This window comes from Vombatus ursinus, unplaced genomic scaffold (assembly GCF_900497805.2).
Source record: "Vombatus ursinus unplaced genomic scaffold, bare-nosed wombat genome assembly UNPS02014818.1, whole genome shotgun sequence".
Taxonomy (NCBI): domain Eukaryota; kingdom Metazoa; phylum Chordata; class Mammalia; order Diprotodontia; family Vombatidae; genus Vombatus; species Vombatus ursinus.
Window position 1 is genome coordinate 61,671,201 of NW_020954596.1, and position 19,460 is coordinate 61,690,660.

At 37.8% G+C, this 19,460-nt stretch overlaps 1 protein-coding gene across 1 annotated transcript in view; it reads right to left on the reverse strand.

The window, feature by feature from the left end:
• AASDH (aminoadipate-semialdehyde dehydrogenase) overlaps nt 1-15,370 on the reverse strand; it is a 28,037-nt gene extending 12,667 nt beyond the window's left edge. The window contains exons 1-7 of the mRNA XM_027836286.1: nt 15,058-15,370; nt 13,548-13,795; nt 11,659-11,779; nt 9,628-9,947; nt 8,053-8,245; nt 2,854-3,095; nt 15-121 (exon numbers count right to left, since the gene is read on the reverse strand). Of these exons, the coding sequence (XP_027692087.1) occupies nt 15-121; nt 2,854-3,095; nt 8,053-8,245; nt 9,628-9,947; nt 11,659-11,779; nt 13,548-13,777 (1,213 nt within the window). The 5' untranslated portion in view covers nt 13,778-13,795; nt 15,058-15,370. The remainder of the gene's footprint in view (nt 1-14; nt 122-2,853; nt 3,096-8,052; nt 8,246-9,627; nt 9,948-11,658; nt 11,780-13,547; nt 13,796-15,057) is intronic.
• Between the last annotated feature and the right edge of the window lie 4,090 nt (nt 15,371-19,460).

Here is a 19,460-nt window from a genome sequence, read left to right on the forward strand (position 1 = left end):
AAACATAAAAGAACCTAAAAATACTTGGCCTTCCCCTTCTCGAACTGTCAAACCATTTGCATCTCTGACTTCAACTACTGTTCCAAGCAGTGGAAATCCCAATTGCACAGGGGACTCAACTCTGCAAAAACATAACCCAAAACCCCCCAAAAAGATTTAAAATGTTTTCTTTGAATAGAACATTTTTCAATCTATTTAAATCACATGATTTCAAATAAAGAACTTCATGTACAATTCAAAGGCTACCAACTACAGAAAGTCAGTCAGTCAATCAAAAGTATTTAAGTGCTTACTATGAGCTGAGCACTGGGGATATAAATATAATGAATACAACAACCCCTACTCATTAGGGGGTTTAAATTGTAACAGGGAAAACAATAGGATACATACAGAATAAATATAAAGGTAACAAATACAAAGTAACTAAATAAAACCTATTTTGAAGAAGGCACTAACCGTTGACAGGAAAGGCTTTGTGTGATATGTGAGCTTTGAGTCTAGAAAAAAAGCATTCCAGGTATGGGGAACAGCCAGTGCAAAGGCACTGAGACAGGAAATATAGTATTATGTTTGAAAAACAGAAAATACTGAGTTGTACAGCATGTGAAAGGGAGCAATGGACAACGAGGTTGGAAAGATAGGTTGGGACAAGGTTATGAAGGGTTTTAAAAGCTAAAGACAGAAGCTTATATTTGATTTGAGAGCTGGGGTTAACCTTTTTATGTGTCATAGACACCTCTGATGTCTGATAAAGCCTATGGACACCTTCTCAGAATGTTTTATTTTAAAATGTATATTTAAAGGAAATGCTAAATTCCATTTAGAAGCTAGTGAAAATAAAGATGTAATTTTTTTTCTCATGTAAGTTCAGACACCTTAAATCTATCCATAAACCCATTAGGCGCCTGTGGACTTCAAAATAAAAACCACTGTTCTAAAAGCAACAGGAAGCTGCAGGAGTTTATTGAGTAGAGGAGTCACATGGTTAGACCTCCCCTTAAGGAAAGTCACTTTGGCAGCAGCAGGAGAATGAAGTGAAGTGGGGAAACTTGAGGAAGAAATATCAATTAGGAGATCATTACAATGATCTAGGCAAGAGATAATGAAGACTTCAACTAACATGCTAGCTGTTTAAGTAGTGAAGGGGTCATATGCAGGAGATGGGTAAGTAGAAATGGCAAGACTCGGCAAGTGACTAGATATGTGGGGTGAGACAGTGAGGAGAAGAGAAAGGATATGCTAAGGTTACAGATCTAGAAGACTGAAAGGATGGTGGTACATTTGACAGAAATAAGTAAATTTTAAGAGAGGGGGTTTTGGAGGAAGAGATAATGAGTTCAGTTCTGGACATACTGAGTTTAAGGAAGGGACATTCAGTATGAAATGTCTGATAGACAAATGGTGATGCAGGACTGAGGGGAAATTGGGGTCTGGATATAGAGATCTCTAAGTAATGATTAAACCCATGGGAGTTAAAGAGGTCACTGAGAGGGAGTGAGCATAGACAGAAGAGTAGGGCATCTAGGGCAAAGCTTTAAGTAACATTAACAGATGGCAAGATCTGGTCAATGAACCAACAAAGCTATACCTAAGCAGGTAAGAGAACCAAAAGAGAAAAGTGTCACATAACCCCAGAGAGGAAAGACTTTCCAAATAAGGTGGTTAACAATGTTTAATGCAACAGACAGGCTGAGTATGAGGATTAAAAAACCACCAGATTTTGAAATTAAGAGAACATTAGAAGCCTCAGTTGAGTGATGAGGTCAGAAGCCAGAATGCAAAGGACTAAGAAATGAGAGAAGGGGAAGTGCAGGCAGTTGAGTAGAGACAACTTCTTCTTAGAGCTTGTCTGAAAAAGCGAAGAGTGATAAAGAATAATCGTTTGTGGGATCGTGACGTCTAGATAAGGATTTGGAGTTTGTTTTTTTTTTTGAAGGATGGGAACAGGATGTTTAAAGGCAGTAGGAAGAAAGGTGAAGAGAAATGAGAAAGAGAAAAAGGAAAAAGGAGAGAGAAAAAGGGGGAAGGGTGATTGAAGTTGTAATCTGCTGGAGAAAATGGAAGGGTTTGGGATCAAGGGCATATGGAAAAGCATTGGTGTTGGCAAGGAAAAGAGTCATTCATTGCCACTGACTGAAGGAAAGAGAGAATATGATGTCAAAGTAGCTAGGTGGCACAGTGTAGAGAGCACAGAACCTGGACTCAGGAAGACCAGAGTTCAAATCCAGTCTTAGACACTTACTAACTGTATGATCCTGAACAAGTCACTTAATCTCTATTTGCCTCAATTTCCTTGTCTATAAAAGGAGGATAAAAGCACTTAGCACAGTGCCTATCACATTATAGACACTTTGTAAATGTTAGCTTTTATCATTATTTTGAGATGTGGAAAAGAGCCTCGATATTCTTAGTAAAGTAAGAGCAAAGGTCCTCAGGTGAGGAGGGCAAGGAGGAAGGAAGTGGTATAGGAGGTGATAAGAGAAGCTTTAGAAAAGCTTTTGTAGGGAATGAGATAGGAAATAAATTACGAAAGAACGAAAGTACTGCCTTGCTATAGTTAAGACCCCATGAAAGTTGCATAATATAAACTCATAATGTACCCTGTAAAGTGGGAAAGCTATCTTGCAATGGATAGAGAAGGCTTAGAAATCTATCAATATACACATACCTCAAGTGGGTGTTAAAATACACTAATAAGCCAAGGCCCAATTAAAAGAAAAAAGATTCTGGATTCCCAATTCACTGTCCCAGGTGAAATCCTTTCTGCCATCATTATACCCATGTCTATCAAAATATCTTAAGTGTCATTACTGGGAAAATGCTACCTCCCCAATCCCAAATCATAGCCCTTACCCCACAGTAGAGGTAAGATCTTCTTCTGGAATCCTGTAACATGTTGCCCAGGCGGATACCTCTGTGATACCATAGATATTAAATATCTTAGTTTTATTCTCTTCTTCCCTCCAGCTTCTGAGGACACTCAATGACGGGAATGCCTCGCCACCAAGAGCTAATACACGAAGTGAAGTTGTAGCGGATAAAATAGATGACCTGATGAGCTGAGATCCAAATCTTCTAAGCAGTGTTGGTGTAGCCTGCACACATATTTATGATAACTTATTTAGCTTCCACGTTAATTATAATCTTACAAACTCATTTTGTATATTTTAATCACATGCTAAAAACAATGTAGCGTTCAATACTTGAGGCTTGCAGGAAAATTAAAGTTAGGTGTATCAAATATTAAACCAATATTTTGGGGAAAAATTAACAGGTTAAGTGCATTAGCTTCTTTATGTGCTTAACGTCTAATAATAAATTCTATAAAACATTTAATCAACTTGTTTCAAAAATATTCTGCCATAAATAAGGAGGGAGAGATTTAATGACAAAAAAAAATTGCACTAAGCTAAAAATATTCATATATTCCCATCCTTCCTAACTAAAAAATATAAAGAAAGGAATCATTCTGCACTAAATAATACAACATCATTTATAACACTTAAATGACATAAACATAATCCAAGATTAATACTTATGAGAATATTTCATAAGCCACTGAAATTTATGGCACTAAAGGAACTATCTGTAGGGAATTCATCATTCGTAGCTGTGGGGCCCTTTTGAGACTGTTTCTGAAGTATATTCAGTTAAGGATACCACCTCCACAAAGGACATTAATGACAATAAGAACTAGCATTTATATTGCACTTTAAGGTTTGTAAAACGCTTTACAAGTATTCTCATTTTATCGTCCCATAAGCTGGACAGTATAGATAAAATCAGAATCTTAGTGTTGAAAGAGACCTCAGAGGCCATCTAATGGCCATCTAATCCAAACTATGCCTGAATAAGAATCCCCTCAACAAGCAGTCACCCAACTTCTACTTGAAGCCCTACATGGAAGGGCAACGCTCTATTTCCTGAGACAACCCATTCTACTTCTGGATAGTTCTATTAGGAAGTTTTCCTTTACCTTTAAGTCTATATACATCACATTGCTATTTGTGCCCACTGACTCTAGGTCAAGACAAGTCTATTGTCTCTTCCATGTGACAGCCCTTCCAATATGTGGCAGCGATCATGTCCCATCTACCCCCTCCCTCCAAATTTTATGTTCTTCAGGGCAAACATTCTCAGTTTTGTCAACCTAGTTATTTACACCATGATAACAAAGCCCTCAGGACAGAATGCAACAGCACTGTCTATCATCTCCTTTGTACTGGATGCTGTGCTTCTCTTTATACAGCCAAGATTGACACTACTGACTCATGTTAAGCTTGAAGTATGTTAAAACTTCCAGATCTTTTTCTGACAAACTGCTGTTTAGCTATGCCTCTAAGATCTTCAGAAGCTGATTTCCTGAACCCAGTCTTATTAGATTCAACCCAATATTCCAGCCTGTCAATATATTTTTGGATCCCGATTCTTATCCAGTGTGCTAGCTATCTGAAGCACAACCAGAATAGTAAAGGTCCTCAAGATCAGAGGATCATAAGATAATTGATAAAAGAAACTAAGAACATTTAGTCCAGAGAAGAGAGGAGTCCCAGGGGCATGCTAGCTACTTTCACATAATTCAAGAGCTGTCATCTAGAAAAGGGAAAAAACTACTTCCCCTTTCTCTAAGGCGGAACTCGGAGTAATGAACAGAAAAAGCAGATTTACACTTGATATCAGAAAAAATTCCTAACAATCACAGCTATCCAAGCACCACGGTCTGATGGCTTTATGAGGTGGTACATTCTCCTTCATAGAGGTCTTCAAGAAAAGGCTAGATGGCTGGTTGTGGGATTTGTTATACAGGATGCATACACATGGTGTAAAGAAATTTTTTCGTTGAGGTCAGATTAGATGGCCTCTAAAGTGCCGTGCAACTCTTGAGATTCTCTAAAACTCCACCAATATCTTTTAAGGCAGTAAGATTCATGTCTCTCATGACAAAAATTCTTTTAAAATAATTATTCTGCATCAGTTTATTCTCACTAAAGAGAATTAAAAACTCAATATTTACCATCATCCCTCCTACCCCCTCCAAAAAAAAAAGAAAATCAGATTTGAAACACTCTGGTAACATTTCACATTTCATTTCAAAATACAATTCAACAAAAAGAGATACAAACTGAATATTAGTGAAGAACAAGTATATCAATTATAATTTAATTTAAAGTGAAGGGATAAATCAGTAGCAGAATGCTTCAAAAATTGTTAAGAAAATGGCAAACCAAAATCCTTAATGTGACAGACAATAGCAGTCTCATCCCAAACACTGTAAGTGCAAGAAAAAGACATTTACATTCTTCTGCAAGAGAAGACTGACAACATGCATCAACAATACACATTCCTGCCACCTCCTTCTAAGCCCAAAAAAGACAGGTTTGGCAAAAAACAGGAAGTAGCAGGAGGTCGCTTTCTAAAATTTATTGTATGAAGCTCACTAAAAACACTCCCACTCTACCAGAGGGCTGGTTAGTTATCAATCTCAAGCTTTTAATTTAATTAAAAATGCTTCATTTTTTTTTCTTTTTCTTTTTTTTAGACAGTTGAGGTTAAGTGACTTGCCCAGTGTCACACAGCTAGTAAGTGTCAAGTGTTTGGTCTGAGGCTGGATTTGAATTCAGGTCCTCCTGACTTCAGTGCCAGTGTTCTATCCACTGCGCCACCTAGCTACCCCTAAAATGCTTCATTTTTCAAGGCAACTAAGTTTCTGCAATACATTCTCATTACCCAGACAATACTTCAAGCACCTATGATTTCATCAGTGTGGTGCTCCTTCCACTGAGAGACTGCAAACCCACTTTGCTTGAGTAGATGATCATCTTGTGAGTTTTTTATTACCTGGTAGCCAAAGTTATGGTAATGACCTTCTCCAAATTTATCTAGAATATAGAATAGTCTCTAGAAGGCACCACAATCTTCCGAGTCCTTCAGATTCAAAATATCTTCCTGGACTCCTCCCTATCTCTCACCCACCATATTCAAGCTATTTCCAAGGCCTGTTGATTTCACCTTTGCAACATTTCTCAAATATGTCCCCTTTTCTCCTCTGACACTGCCACCACACTGGTGCAAATCCTTATCACCTCATGCCTGGACTACTACTATAGCCTGCTGGTGGGTCTTCGTGCCTCAAGTCTCTCCCCAATCCATCCAATCCATCCTCCATTCAGCCACTAAAGTGATTTTGCTAAAGTGTAGGTCCAACTATGTCACTCCTCACCCTTGCACCCCCCAACCGCCGCAAATACACTCCACTCCTATGGCTCCCTATTGCCTCCAGGATCAAATATAAAATGTTTTGTCATTTCAAGTCCTTCATAACTTATCTTTCTCCCACTTCAGTCTTCTTACATCTTATACCCCCCATACACATTAAATCTACTATCCAGTGACACCGGCCATCTTGCTGTTCCCAAATAAGACACTCTGTCTCTCAGCTCCAAGCATTCTCTGGCTGTCCCCCATACCTAAAATAAGTCCCACCTAAAATCGCACCTTCTACAGGAAGCCTTTCCTAACCTCTCTTAATTCATATGCCTTCCCCTGTTAATTATTTCCTACTTTTACTGTATACAGCTTGTTTGTACATAGTGGTTTGCATTTTGTCCCCCCCACCTATCAGACTGTAAGCTTCTCAATAGCAGAGACTGTTTTTTTTGCCTTTCTTTGCATCCCTAGTGCTTACCACATTGCCTGGTACACAGCAGGCACTTAACGCTTACTGAGTGGCTCACTGAGACTGCAAACAGAGACCTTATCACTAGGCTCATATTCATATTCAATGCCTTTCTAACTTGGCAGGACTAGGCAGAGCCTGAATTCTGTCAGCCCAGTCTCTTAGAACTGGCCAACAAACAATGGAGTATGATTTTAATGGCTTTAAATATTATGCAGATTAAGAAATATTCATAAAGATATTCAATTCAACGAACATGTACTAAACACCTACTATATGCAATGCACTATCAGATATTAGGGATATAAGAACAAAACAGTTCCTTCCTTCCAGTAAAACTTGCATTTAGGGAAAGGAGGGAGAGGAATACAACATGTATACAGGTAATAAATACAAGGTAATTTAAGGAAAGAGTGCACTAACAACTGGGAAATGAGGAAATTTGCTTAAAGAGGTAGCACATTAACTGAGACTTAAAAAAAAGCTAAGGAATTTGAAGAGGTAGAGGTGAGGAGGGAGTGCATCCAAATTATCCAAACTAGGCAAAGACAGGAAATAGAATGTCCAGTTCGGGCAACAGCTAGAAGGGAGGTTTGGGTGGAATGTAATGTGCATGAATGAAATGTCTGGAAAAGAAAGCTGGAGTGTAGCCGGATCTAAGTGCAGAGCTAAGGCATTTGTATTTTATCTAAAGATAATATGGAGCCACTGAGAAGAGGAAAGGCAAGACAGCTAACATTTAAATCACTGGCAAGAGAAGTGATGTCTTAGGAATATTAATTTAGCAACTGGAGAGGCTAGAAGCACAGAGACAATTACGAGACTGTTACCATAGGCTAGTCAAGAGATAGAGAGTGGCTGAATCAAAGTAGTGGCTGGTGAGAAAGGTATAGATTCTACAAGATGTTGTAGAGATAGAACCAATAAGACGACATCTGATTCAATGTGGCTGGTAAAGGAGAAAAAGTGAAAAGTCGATGATTCTAAGTTATGAACCTAGATGACTACAACAATGTTGCACTGCTCAAGAGATCTAGGAAATCTGTAAAACTGGTGGGTTTGGGAGGAAATTAACGGTGTTTTGGGCATGAGTTTCAAACACTGAAAGGACATATATGTAGAGATATTCAGCAGTTGGATAGTGTTATGGAAACGGAATTAAAGAGAGATGTTCAGGGTAAATAAAAAGATCGAGGAGTCATTAGCATAGAGATGAAACATAATTTGTGGGGATTACCTTCAGGAGTGACAGACAAATGTGATTGTTCTGGATCATGATTTTTCAGTTTTAAAAATATCAGAAACCCTGAAACATCCTATCTGATCTAAACAATATACATATATTGCCAAAAAAAACAAAAAAAAAAACCCTCTACCTGGAGAACTGTTACATGGTGATGGTGAAACAGAACAGTAGTTAATTTCGATGGCAGCATTTTAATAGCATTGGGAACTATAAGCAGAGATGCTCCACTTGTCAAAGCAAGAAATATCTCCACAACGGATGGATCAAATGTCAAAGGGGAAGCCATGAAAAGAATATCTTCCTGTGTGATCTCAAAGAGTGTCCTAAGAAAAAATATCATATAGTTAGGAGAAAACATTTATCACAACAAAGCTGTAATATTTCAGCTAACTTAGATTTATGAAGTAATAAGATCACTTTCCTTTAAATTAACTAAATGGAACTGATAATTCTAAAAATCCCTTCTTACAGGCTTACACAATTAAAATGTGTACTAGAAAGTCCCCACTTTTTGCCATTCTGAAATCATCCTCTGTTCATCTAGTGCTACCTAGTAATGATCTAAATTTCAATTCTTAGCACCTTAATTGGTCTTGACATTGTTCTAAGAAAACAGTTTAGCATCTTCACAATACTTCCTTATGTAAGCCTGACTTAAGATGTGATTTCTAGGAATGCAGGAATACAGTGCCTTTAACGAACAGTTTGTTCATCTAAATTAACCCTAAATAGAGAATACTTGTCTGTTGTTGTTGTTGTTGTTCAGTCATGCTCGACTCTTTGGGACCCCATTTGGGATTTTCTTGGCAAAGATACTGGAGTAATTTACCATTTTCTTCTCCAGCTCATTTTTACTGATGAGGATACTGAGGCAAACAGGGTGAAGTGACTTGCCGAGGGTCACAAAGTCCATACGTGTTGGAGGCCAGATCTGAACTCAAGAAAATGCCATAGCTGGCATAAAAAGATTACCCTGATCAGAAAACACTTGCTACAAGAGCAACTGGCAACAAGAAAGAACACAAACCTAATTTTCTCTCACCTGCAGTCTCAATAACAAGACAAAGCACTAAATATGTGTATAGGCTATTTATGCTTCCATAATCTCCTTCCAAAGTTCCATTATTATCATTGTAGACTGCCCTGACTTCACTTTCTTCATTTGTAAAATGAGGGGATATACCACATGTGCTCAAAAACTTCTTCCACGTCTCAAAATTTGTGATTCTAATAAATCTCACTCTCCCTGCTTATACCAGATTACTTGACTGAAAGTCAGAACAAAGAAAAACTATCACCAACATCACTTTCTTTTCTAAATTAAATACATGAAAGACTACTTAAGAGCCAGAATTAACTTAGTTTAAGATGACTGGGTTTTCCCTTACTAATATAAACATCATTCCACATTTACATAGCTCTTTGAAATATTCAAAATACTTTCCTTATAATGACTCTGTGACTAAGTAATACAAGTGTTTTTATTCTCTTTTTATGAGGAAATAGATTCAGAAAGGTTAAGTGGTTTGCCCAGGATGACAGTGAATATCCACATATTCCTAGTAGGAGACAAAATAACGGGACAAAAATAACCCCTTTATCTAAGTCTACCAATCCAGCAACCTGTTGTTTTTGTTTTTTAAATTTCAAGAACTCATTTTTCCTTAAAGTATACTTCAAAAGAAAGAAATTTCTGAAAACTCACCGAAGATGTTGAATATTTGGTACTATACATGTATGAGGCACTCTGACAATCTTAGGGATTCCTGTAGTTCCTGAGGTATGTAGAACATAAGCTAAACAATGCTGAAATCTGACATCCAGGCATTTTTTTGCTTTTTCTTCATTGCTGTTCAAAGAACTGATGCAATTATTCATTTTTTCCTTTCCATTGTTCTCTTTCTTATCAGGTAGAATCAAGTTGACATCAGTATCATTCCAGTGAAGTTCAAAAAGTGTTAAACCAGTATGGTCTACTGTAATGGTATCATTACTTAACCAAGTTTCATGGGAAGCTTTGAATTTCTGCATTAGATGGCAAAAAAAGCATTACAAGTCAAAAAACAAAACAAGTGCTCTCTCTAACACTGTATGGTTTCAGAAATACCATTATAAGTATTATATATTATGTTACAAATATAGGTATTATACAAAGCAGCACTCACTGCAAAGTAACTCTTTGTTACTAACTTTGTAACTAACACCAAAGGATTACAAACATAACAAATGAATGAGGGGAAGTATAGTATAGTAAAAAACCACTGGTCTAGGAGACAGGATTCTAATCCAAATACTGCCACCTGCTAAAAGACTGAAATCACTCTAGCCTTAATATCTTTCTCCATAAAATCACAGGATCATAAATTTAGATATGAAAAGGACTTTGGGTCATTTGGTCCAACCTATCTTAAAGATGAGGAAACCGAGGACAAGTGAAGTTAAGTGACTTGCCCAAAGTCACACAAATAGTGTCAGAACCCAGAAATGAATATAGGTCAATATCAAATCCAGTGTTGTTTCCACTGTATCATGATAAACTTTATGACCTCTAACTTCCTATGTATTTCTTATAGGATCCTATGAATATGGAAATATAATAAAAGTTTGTCATAATGTAGATAAGGTGATTTCAAAGCAACTACAAAAACATTCAAAACCAATAATAAAGGTTATCCCTGAAATGCAAGGAACCCATGAAATATCTTTATTGCCACCTTTTCTTTAATCCCCTCTGCTACTATGTGAATCAAGTTGGTTTTTTTGCACCTTTTTAAAAAAAAATGATGGGACAGCTAGGTGGCGCAGTGGATAGGGCACCTGCCCTGAAGTCAGGAGGTCCTGAGTTCAAACCCAGCCTCATACCAAACACTTGACACTTACTAGCTGTGTGACCCTGGGCAAGCCACTTAACCCCAGTTGCCCCCCAAAAACTGTTTTTTTAAAAAAAGCAAACAAAAAAAATGATGAGTTCAAAGAAGAAAGGAAAAACACATGAAGAGCAAATCTAATCTGTATTAGGAAAGAGAAAGGCAGTAGAGGGACTGGAGAAAGAGCAGACTCCCAAGGACTGGCTTACTATACGGTGGCACCCTTGCACTAGAATATCTATTGTTTCAACTTTTCACTTTGTTACACAACCTAAGAAATTTTTTTCAAGTTGTTAATCTGGTTTTGATCCCATCACTCACCTCAAACTGCTTTCCTAGTTACCAATGATCTTAATTGCCAAATCAAAGTCTTTTTTCTGTCCTCTTCCTTCTACACTTCTCTGAAGCATTTGACACTGTTGGTCACCCCTCTAAGATTTCATGACTGTTTTCCCTTGGCTCTCTTCCTAACATCTCCTTTGCTGATTCATCATTCCTATTACACCTTCTAACTTCGGTATACCCCCAAGCTATGCCTTGGTCTCTCTTCTATTCTCTTTATACTTTCTCACTTGGTGACCTCATCAACCTCCAAGATGATTCCCAAGTCTCTATACCTTGGTCTAGTATCTCTCCTGAGTCCTAGTCTCATACCCCCAACTGCCCAGAGAATATTTCTAGGGTAGCTAGTAACACTTGAGGGAAATAAAGTAATTTATATTATATAGTACCCAATACATCAGAAAGCTAGAACACAGTTTTATTCAACAGTGTTATATCAGTATACATAGTATATTAATAAAATCAGGTGTCTGGCGAAAAAATTCAAATGCAAGACAAATGTAATATTTTATAGACTAAGTACTTACATCAACTTGGTTTTTTTCAACGAGGATATACTTGAGGTTACATTTTTTCATAAAATAGGCTGATAATTCTGGGGATATATCTGGATCAACTGGAGAATATGCAGCAGGGACTTGAAGAATTCTGAGACAGAAGTACAGAGGCAAAAGAAAACCTCTTAAGATGACATAGTTAACTTTTAACACTGTGATGAGGTTTCTATTACTTTAAAAGCATTCTCATTTTTAGAAAAAAACTGCCAATACTTTCTCACTGCTTTGGTTATGGATATTAAAAGACTTTTTTTTTTAGTTATTACTTCTAAGACATCTAATGAATCTGAAAAACACTTAATAGTATTTTTTGACAGCACAATACACCAGTTACTTTTTTCACAGTTTCATAAAGCAAGCCTACTAATCAGGTATACACATTGATACTGTGACCAGAGTTGAGTTCCAGAGGGGGAAAAAATTGTTATCCAGCAAGATGGCTAAAAATGAAATAAATGTGCAATTTTTAGTATTTCTAACTTAATTCTGACAACTTCATGATAAAGTCAAAGTGTTTCTAATATAAAGATTAAAGAAAAGCAAAGTTCAGTTAATTTTCCACAAACAGATAATCTATAAAACAGATGATATGGATATATCTAGCTATATAGGATAATCAAATATATGGCAAAAGTTCTTGTGTAACTACCACTACACTATCAGAATCTTCACACTACAAAATATTCATTCTATCAAAAATACTTTAAATTTTAAAAAATTATATTGGTTTATATGTGACAGTATCTATATTAGGAACAAAGCTCACATATGCCATATTAAGCAGATACTTTTAGTTCAGTATGTATAATAAAGTACCTTGCTGATAGTCAACATTTGTGATTAATGGCAAATCTGTACAGGTTTATCCAAGCTATAATACTATTCGTAATCTGTTAATAGTGTCAGAAACATTTAGTCAGTAGCTCAGTGTACATATCCTTGCACTATGTTTGGATTCAGGCAATGTATAGTATTAATACATTAAACTGGTTAGTTTAAAGTAGTTTAAATTAGTACCCTCTAGTGGCTTACCACTACAATAATTCTTCATTTTTCTTTCAGACTACAACCCAAAACTTTTCATTAAAATTTTAAAGACTGATACAGATTTACAAATCTGATTAAGTACTACTGACCCATTTTTCTTTTTTTTGTGTATGTGTGGATGTGTTTTTTTATTTTTAGGCAATTGGGGTTAAGTGACTTGCCCAAGGTCACACAGCTAGTGTCAAGTGTTTGGTCGGAGGCTGGATTTGAACTCAGGTCTTACTGACTTCAGGGCCGGTGCTCTATCCACTGTGCCACCTAGCTGCCCCCCCATTTTTCTAAGAGTAACATTTTTGTAACAACATGACAAGCAGCCTAGAACAGTGTTTAGAGAGTTGGTCTCAGATTTAGAAAGGCCAGGGTTTAAGTTTAGTCTCCGAAACACAATGGCTAAGAGACCCTAGTGAAGACACTCCCACACACAAATAAAATTATATATCGTAGAACAGTTTCACATCATAATTGGTAGAGAGATTTCCTCATCCAGAATTCCCTACACCAATGAAATCACAGGCTTGTTTAAAAAAATCAAAAACAGTCTTATTAAGATGCTTATTTCTTACATGGGTGAAATAAAAACATCCAAATATTTTTCTGTCAACTACAGCCTCTGCTTTTAGTAAATAAGTTCAAAATAATTATCTATTTAAATGACTGAATAGAATAGTTCATTGGAGAATACAATCTTCTTTCTAAAAGGGTTGAAATTAAAAACAGTAAATAACACAGCAATTTCCATTATATTCTACCTAGTAAAGAATCTTAAATTAACAAAGATTATTACTAAATATAACAACTCTAAATACTATTACCCCAAAATCCATGATGGTAAATTTATTCCTGGATAGCAGTAAAGACCAATTTCATGAATTCCTTCAAAACTGCAGTGTAGTTGTAGAAAGCTAGATAATTCTGAGGCAAAATTAACCACAGATCTGTAGGTATGATAAACTGGACATTGATTATTACATCCATCAAAACATACAGCTATTCGGTCAGAGTAAAGAGCAGCAGCTTGAAGCACCATTTCCTGAAGAGTCATTTTCACAGAACTTGATTTCTTGAGTAGTGAAGAAAAGAAAAAGATTGAGGATGATTTTATATCATTTATACTTCTTAAGAAAGTTACATCTAAAAAAAATAAATTTAAAAAAAGAAAGTAACATCTATACTTGAGGTAAACAACTTTTTTTCAGTTTTTCATCCTTCAACAAGCATTGTTTAGTAATCTGGAGTCAATTGTAACTAAAAATTGTATTTAACAATAGGCTAACAGAAATTAGTGATGACTTTATTTTTTTTCAGGTACCCCTTTTTAAAAAGTATTTTCTCTCTGTAAAGTTATTTTTTTTTCCACATAGTTTTACCTTCCTTTGACAAAAGCCAACCTTTCTGTCAAGATCCTTTTAGTGTGTTGATGCTGTGATTGATTGGTTACTAGAATGAAAATTTATATTGGTGGGAAAATATAAATGTCAAAGTAAATAATTATTAGCTTTCTATATTCTAAGAATAACTGAAAGATCAAACTAATTCGTTATGCTTTGAAGGCAGTTTTACCATTAGTTGATAGGAATTGTTCTATTTCATTTATTCTGAACTCTGGCTAGCAGAGAACTGTGGGTAAAGGGTACAAAGATGGTGATTGATTTTGGTCCCCCATTGCTCCTTGCTCTTAATGCCTCGAAAGTAGGACTAGGCGCAATGTGACTTTAAAAATTATCTTGATCAGCAGTTCTTAAGTTAGGATCTATGATGTTTTTAAAAATATATATATATTGATAATATAATTAGTTTCCTTTGTAATCTTATGTATTTTATGCGTTTACATTTTTTTCTAAGAAGGGGTCTATAGGCTTTAGACTTCCAAAGGAGATATATAAAACACACACACAAAAAAAATTATGAACCCCTGATCTAGATTCTACATTAAGTCTCTCACAATGATAGACCTGAGGCCTAGAGAATTAGTGATAATTTGTGTGTTTAGTTTCCCCATAAACTAAATGGGATGACAATAACAAGAGCTGATATTTATATGGGATTTTATAGACAATAAACGATTTACATATATAATGAATAAAACTGTCTAGTCTTGGTTATGAAAAAAAAATGAAGTAGGACTAGAAGCATGTTATGTTTACTACCTAATTTTTACGTTTTCTCTACTTCTTCCTTTTTTAAGTCTTGAACCCCAAAATCTCCAGTAAAAACATAAAATAGCTCAGTGCACGGGATTCAGAGCCAAAGCTAACAATTTAAGAGGGAAACGTGGCGTCCTGAGTAACCGAGAGATTGTTGGGGTTAGAAGCCCAAGGATACCTGAGGCTTTAAAGATGTACAACCGGCCACCTCTTACGTCACTGTGGCCTCAGATTCCGAGTCGACTTTACTCCTCTCTTTACGAAGCTTGCCCACTGTTCACGGAAAACTTTAAAAGGAGCCGATTCTCCGTAATTACTTTCATCCACCATTAATCTTTCCCCCCTTCCCCAACGCCCCCCCACCTCAGCCGTCCCATTCCGGAATACCGTCTTTATTCCTTCAAGTAACTGTACAGAGGGAATTTGGAAATTTTAATTCAAGAACGGAGGTCCGAGCTGGGCACGATCTCCGGGCCGAGGCGGGCAGGGCCAGGCCGCGGCACTGGGACTCCACCACCGGGCCCGGCGTCAGCCTCGCCGCCTGCCCTGCAGCGAGACCCCGCAACCCACAGCGCGCCCGGGACCGGACTCCGCAAGCTCCGGACCGGCAGCGGGTCACGCACTCCGCGCACTCCCCACCCTCCGCCCCACAGTGCCAAGTGCCAACTGCCGCCAGGGAGCCTGGGAGAGACGCGAGCCACGCCCACCACCTGACGCCCGGAAGGAGCGCAACCTCCGCGCCGTCCCGCCCCGTGACGTCCCTCGGGCCGATGGGTGACGTCGACCCGTGATGTCCCGCGCGTCGACGCGTGACATTGGATGCGTCACACGCTCTGCGTAGGGGACGCGCGTGCGCCTGCCCAGGCCGGAAGCGAGGAACCGAAACTTGGTTTTGGGAAGGAGTAAACCATCAGGACAAACCTGAAGCTTAGTCAGTCAGTCGGTCAGTGTGTATTAAGCGCTTATTAGGTGCCAGGCACCATGCTAATCGCTGAGGACACAAAGAAAGGTAAAAGACCCTGGTCTCCAGGATCGCATGGTCTAATGGCAAAGGCATCACGCAGACAGCTACGTACAGTCTATATACATTTCAGGATAAATTGGAGATCGTGCGTAGGCGGGCACTAGGTTGGGGGGGAGGGTCGAGAAAGATCCTTTGACACGTGGGGCTTTAGCTGGGCCTGGAAGCCAGGGAAGCAGGGACGAGGAAGGACAGCATGTCAGGCATAGCGGCTGCTAGTGCCAACGTGCATTGCGTAGATGTAGCGTATGGTTGGAAGAGCAGCATGCAGGCCAGTGTCATTGGATTAGAGTACGTGGGGGAGGAAGGCTAACAGGTCTAAGACTGGAAAGGTAGGGGTGGACTTTATATTTGAGCCACTAGAGGCAGCTAGGTGGCATAGCGTAAGCCCGGGGCCTGGTCAAAGCTGGAAGGAAACCCTTGGACATCATCTAGTTTACAACCCCTCCGTTTTACACGTGAGAAAACTGAGGCCCTGGTAAGGTTAAGTAACTTGCCCAAGATGACACACGTAACATAAGGATTGAGCTTTGAACCCAAGACCAGCACTCTTTCCATTACAGTGTCCAGGTATCTTAGTTTGGAAGCCCTCATTTAGTGAATTTCTTGGGAGAATAATTGACCATTACATTAAAAACAACAGAGCCTTCAAATAACGCCATGGGAAAAGGCAGCCTAGATTGGAGTTAGTAAGTTTATCTTAGATCCAGTCTAGTAGTGACCCACGGAAGTACCAAAATTTCTGTTTTTACATTCTCGTGAGACCTACAGGTGTGTGGAGCCTAAAGGAAACTCCTTAGAATTTCCCCAACAGGCACTCATTCAGTCATTGCTTACATAGGCTTTTTTCACAAGCCAACCGCGTTACCTGGAATGCGCTCAGTTCAGGTGCCGTCACCTTACAGGAGGAAGACTCCAGACTTTTCTAATAGCTCTGGCATTTAAAGTTCATCTTTGTTCCAGGATTGGGTGAGGCGTGCCAACTGATTCCTTCCTCCCCCAGAGCCCCGTTCACCGCACCTGAAATTTCCTCACATCTCATCCCTCCCAATATGTCTTGTTTACTCCCTTACAATGTAAGCTGCTTGAGGGCAGGGACAATTGTTACTTTTTTGTATTTGTATACAGAGTATCCCTAAAGTTTTAGTGGTTTTAGGTTTCAGTAAGTTTAGTTGTTTCAGTGTGACTCTTCCTGACACCTTTTGGAGTTCGCTTGGCAAAGACACTGAAACAGTTTGCCGTTTTCTTCTCAAGCTCACTTTACATATAAGAAAACTGAGGCAAACAGGGTTAAGTGATTTGCCCAGGGTCACCAGCTAATAAATGTCTGAGGTCAAATTTGAATCCAGGTCTGACTCCAGGACCAGCACTATATCTACTACATCACCGACTTGCCCAGTATAAATGCTACAAACTACCAAAAAAAATTTAAGTTTAATTTCCTTTGCACTTTTGTGAATTTTCTATAATAAATTTTAACAAGATATGGCACCTTGTCATTATCCATTGTGTGATTTCTTAAAGACTCTCAGGTTAATTGACAGAGGTCTTTTTTAATGACCTTAGTCACCTGATCTATTTCCATTTTACTTTTTCTATGGTGTTACCACAAAATCTCAGTCTCTGGATGATCTTAAGGCTAGGATTCAAAAATTGACTAGAGACATATAGAACAAGATAGTGATTATGTTGAATTATAGAAACATCAATATTTTGAACATGTAAATAATCAACCTTTCAAATTTTTTGTGTGTAGCACTTACATTTCTTAAGTTTTTAAAACTTAAAACTGTACTAGTATTTTTTGGGACACTTCGTATTCCTAGCATTTTGTAAAGTGAATGCTTAAGGTGTACTTTTTCATTTGTTCATTTAATGAAGTCTGACCCCAAAATATCCTTATTGTCTCCTTAACATGTTACTGAACCCACTTCACCCCCACTTTTTGTCTTTGCATTAACTGTCTCCCATGCTTGTAATGCTCTTCTGCCTCACTTTGAAAGTCCTAACTCTAGGCAAGGTTAAATTCAATTGCCACCTCCTTTGAGAGGCTTGTCCTAATACACGCAGTTGGTGATGGCTGTTTCCATATCACTATGTATTTTGTATATATTTTACAATATATTCTGTATTTTCTTAGCTGCAAATATGGATGATGTTGAAACTAGCTCTCCTTTTTGTCTTTGTATTCCCATGACGTAGCACAGTGGCTTCCACATTGTAGGTGCTTCGTAATGTTCACTGATTATTAGGTTTGGAAATATATCACTAATTCCCACATTTTAATTTTGTTGGAGCTTCTGGAATTTTTTTTTTTAATGGTCTGGATTCAATTTCATTGGTGAAGTGAAATTTTTTTTAATGGTCTGGATACAATTTCATTGGTGAAGTGAAAAAACTAATTTTACTAAGTGAAAAACCCTGCCACTGCAGTTTCGCAAGTATAGAGTTGCCTGAGACACTGAGAGGTAAGTGACATGTCCAGGGTCACTAAGTCAGTATGTGTCAAAGGTGGGAGTAGAAGACAGGCCTCCTTGAGTCTGGGACAAGTTTTATCTACTACCCAATATTATCTTTCCTGAATATAACTTTTTTTTTCAAAAAGTTTAATTATAAAATACATAAGTATATATATGTACACACACACACACATATATATCTCTAAGGGGCAGCTAGGTGGTGCAGTGCATAAAGCATGGGCCCTGGAGTCAGGAGGACCCGAGTTCAAATCTGGCCTCAGACATATAACACTCACTAGCTGTGTGACCCTGGGCAAGTCACTTAACCCCATTGCCTAGCCCCCCCCCCCCAATCATCTAGTACATATATCTGTATGTATATATAAAAATATCTATATATTCATTTCTCTTACAGAAGACACACACATACACCCCAACCATCCCAGTTGTGGAATATATGTATGTGTGTGTGTGTGTGTATGTGTGTGTGTGTATATATATATATAACTAAAAAAATGTGTGTGTATATATGTGTGTGTGTGTATATATATATGTATATGTATATGTGTGTGTATATATACGTATATGTGCATATATAATATATATGTGTGTGTGTGTGTGTGTGTGTGTGTGTGTGTGTGTGTGTATGTATATCTTTAGTTCTTCATTTCAGGTAAGAGCAGTAGTTACTATTTAGAATAGCTAATTATATAGCAAAGTTCCACCTTATTTACAGGATATCAAAGCCAGGCTCAGGATTAAGCATGTGGAAAACAATCCTATTCAAAAAAGGAAATAACACAGTGGGGAAACTGAGTCAAGGGGATGGTCATCCCCTTTTCACCTGTAGTATTTCTTGGATCACATTCCCTTTGAGCAGCTTGTGGCATTTCCCTTGAATGGTGGACTTTTGACTTAATGATCATTCAGACATTTATGCCTGAATTCAGAACTCGGAATATCAAATTACAGTCCCAAGAGATTTTTACCTCAAATAGATAGCTGCACTAATCATAGCTTTAGGACCAGATAGCTATTTCTTTCGGGTTGTTGCAATGGCACTTAATAAAAAGTTTACCAGGCCTTAAAAAAAAACCAAAC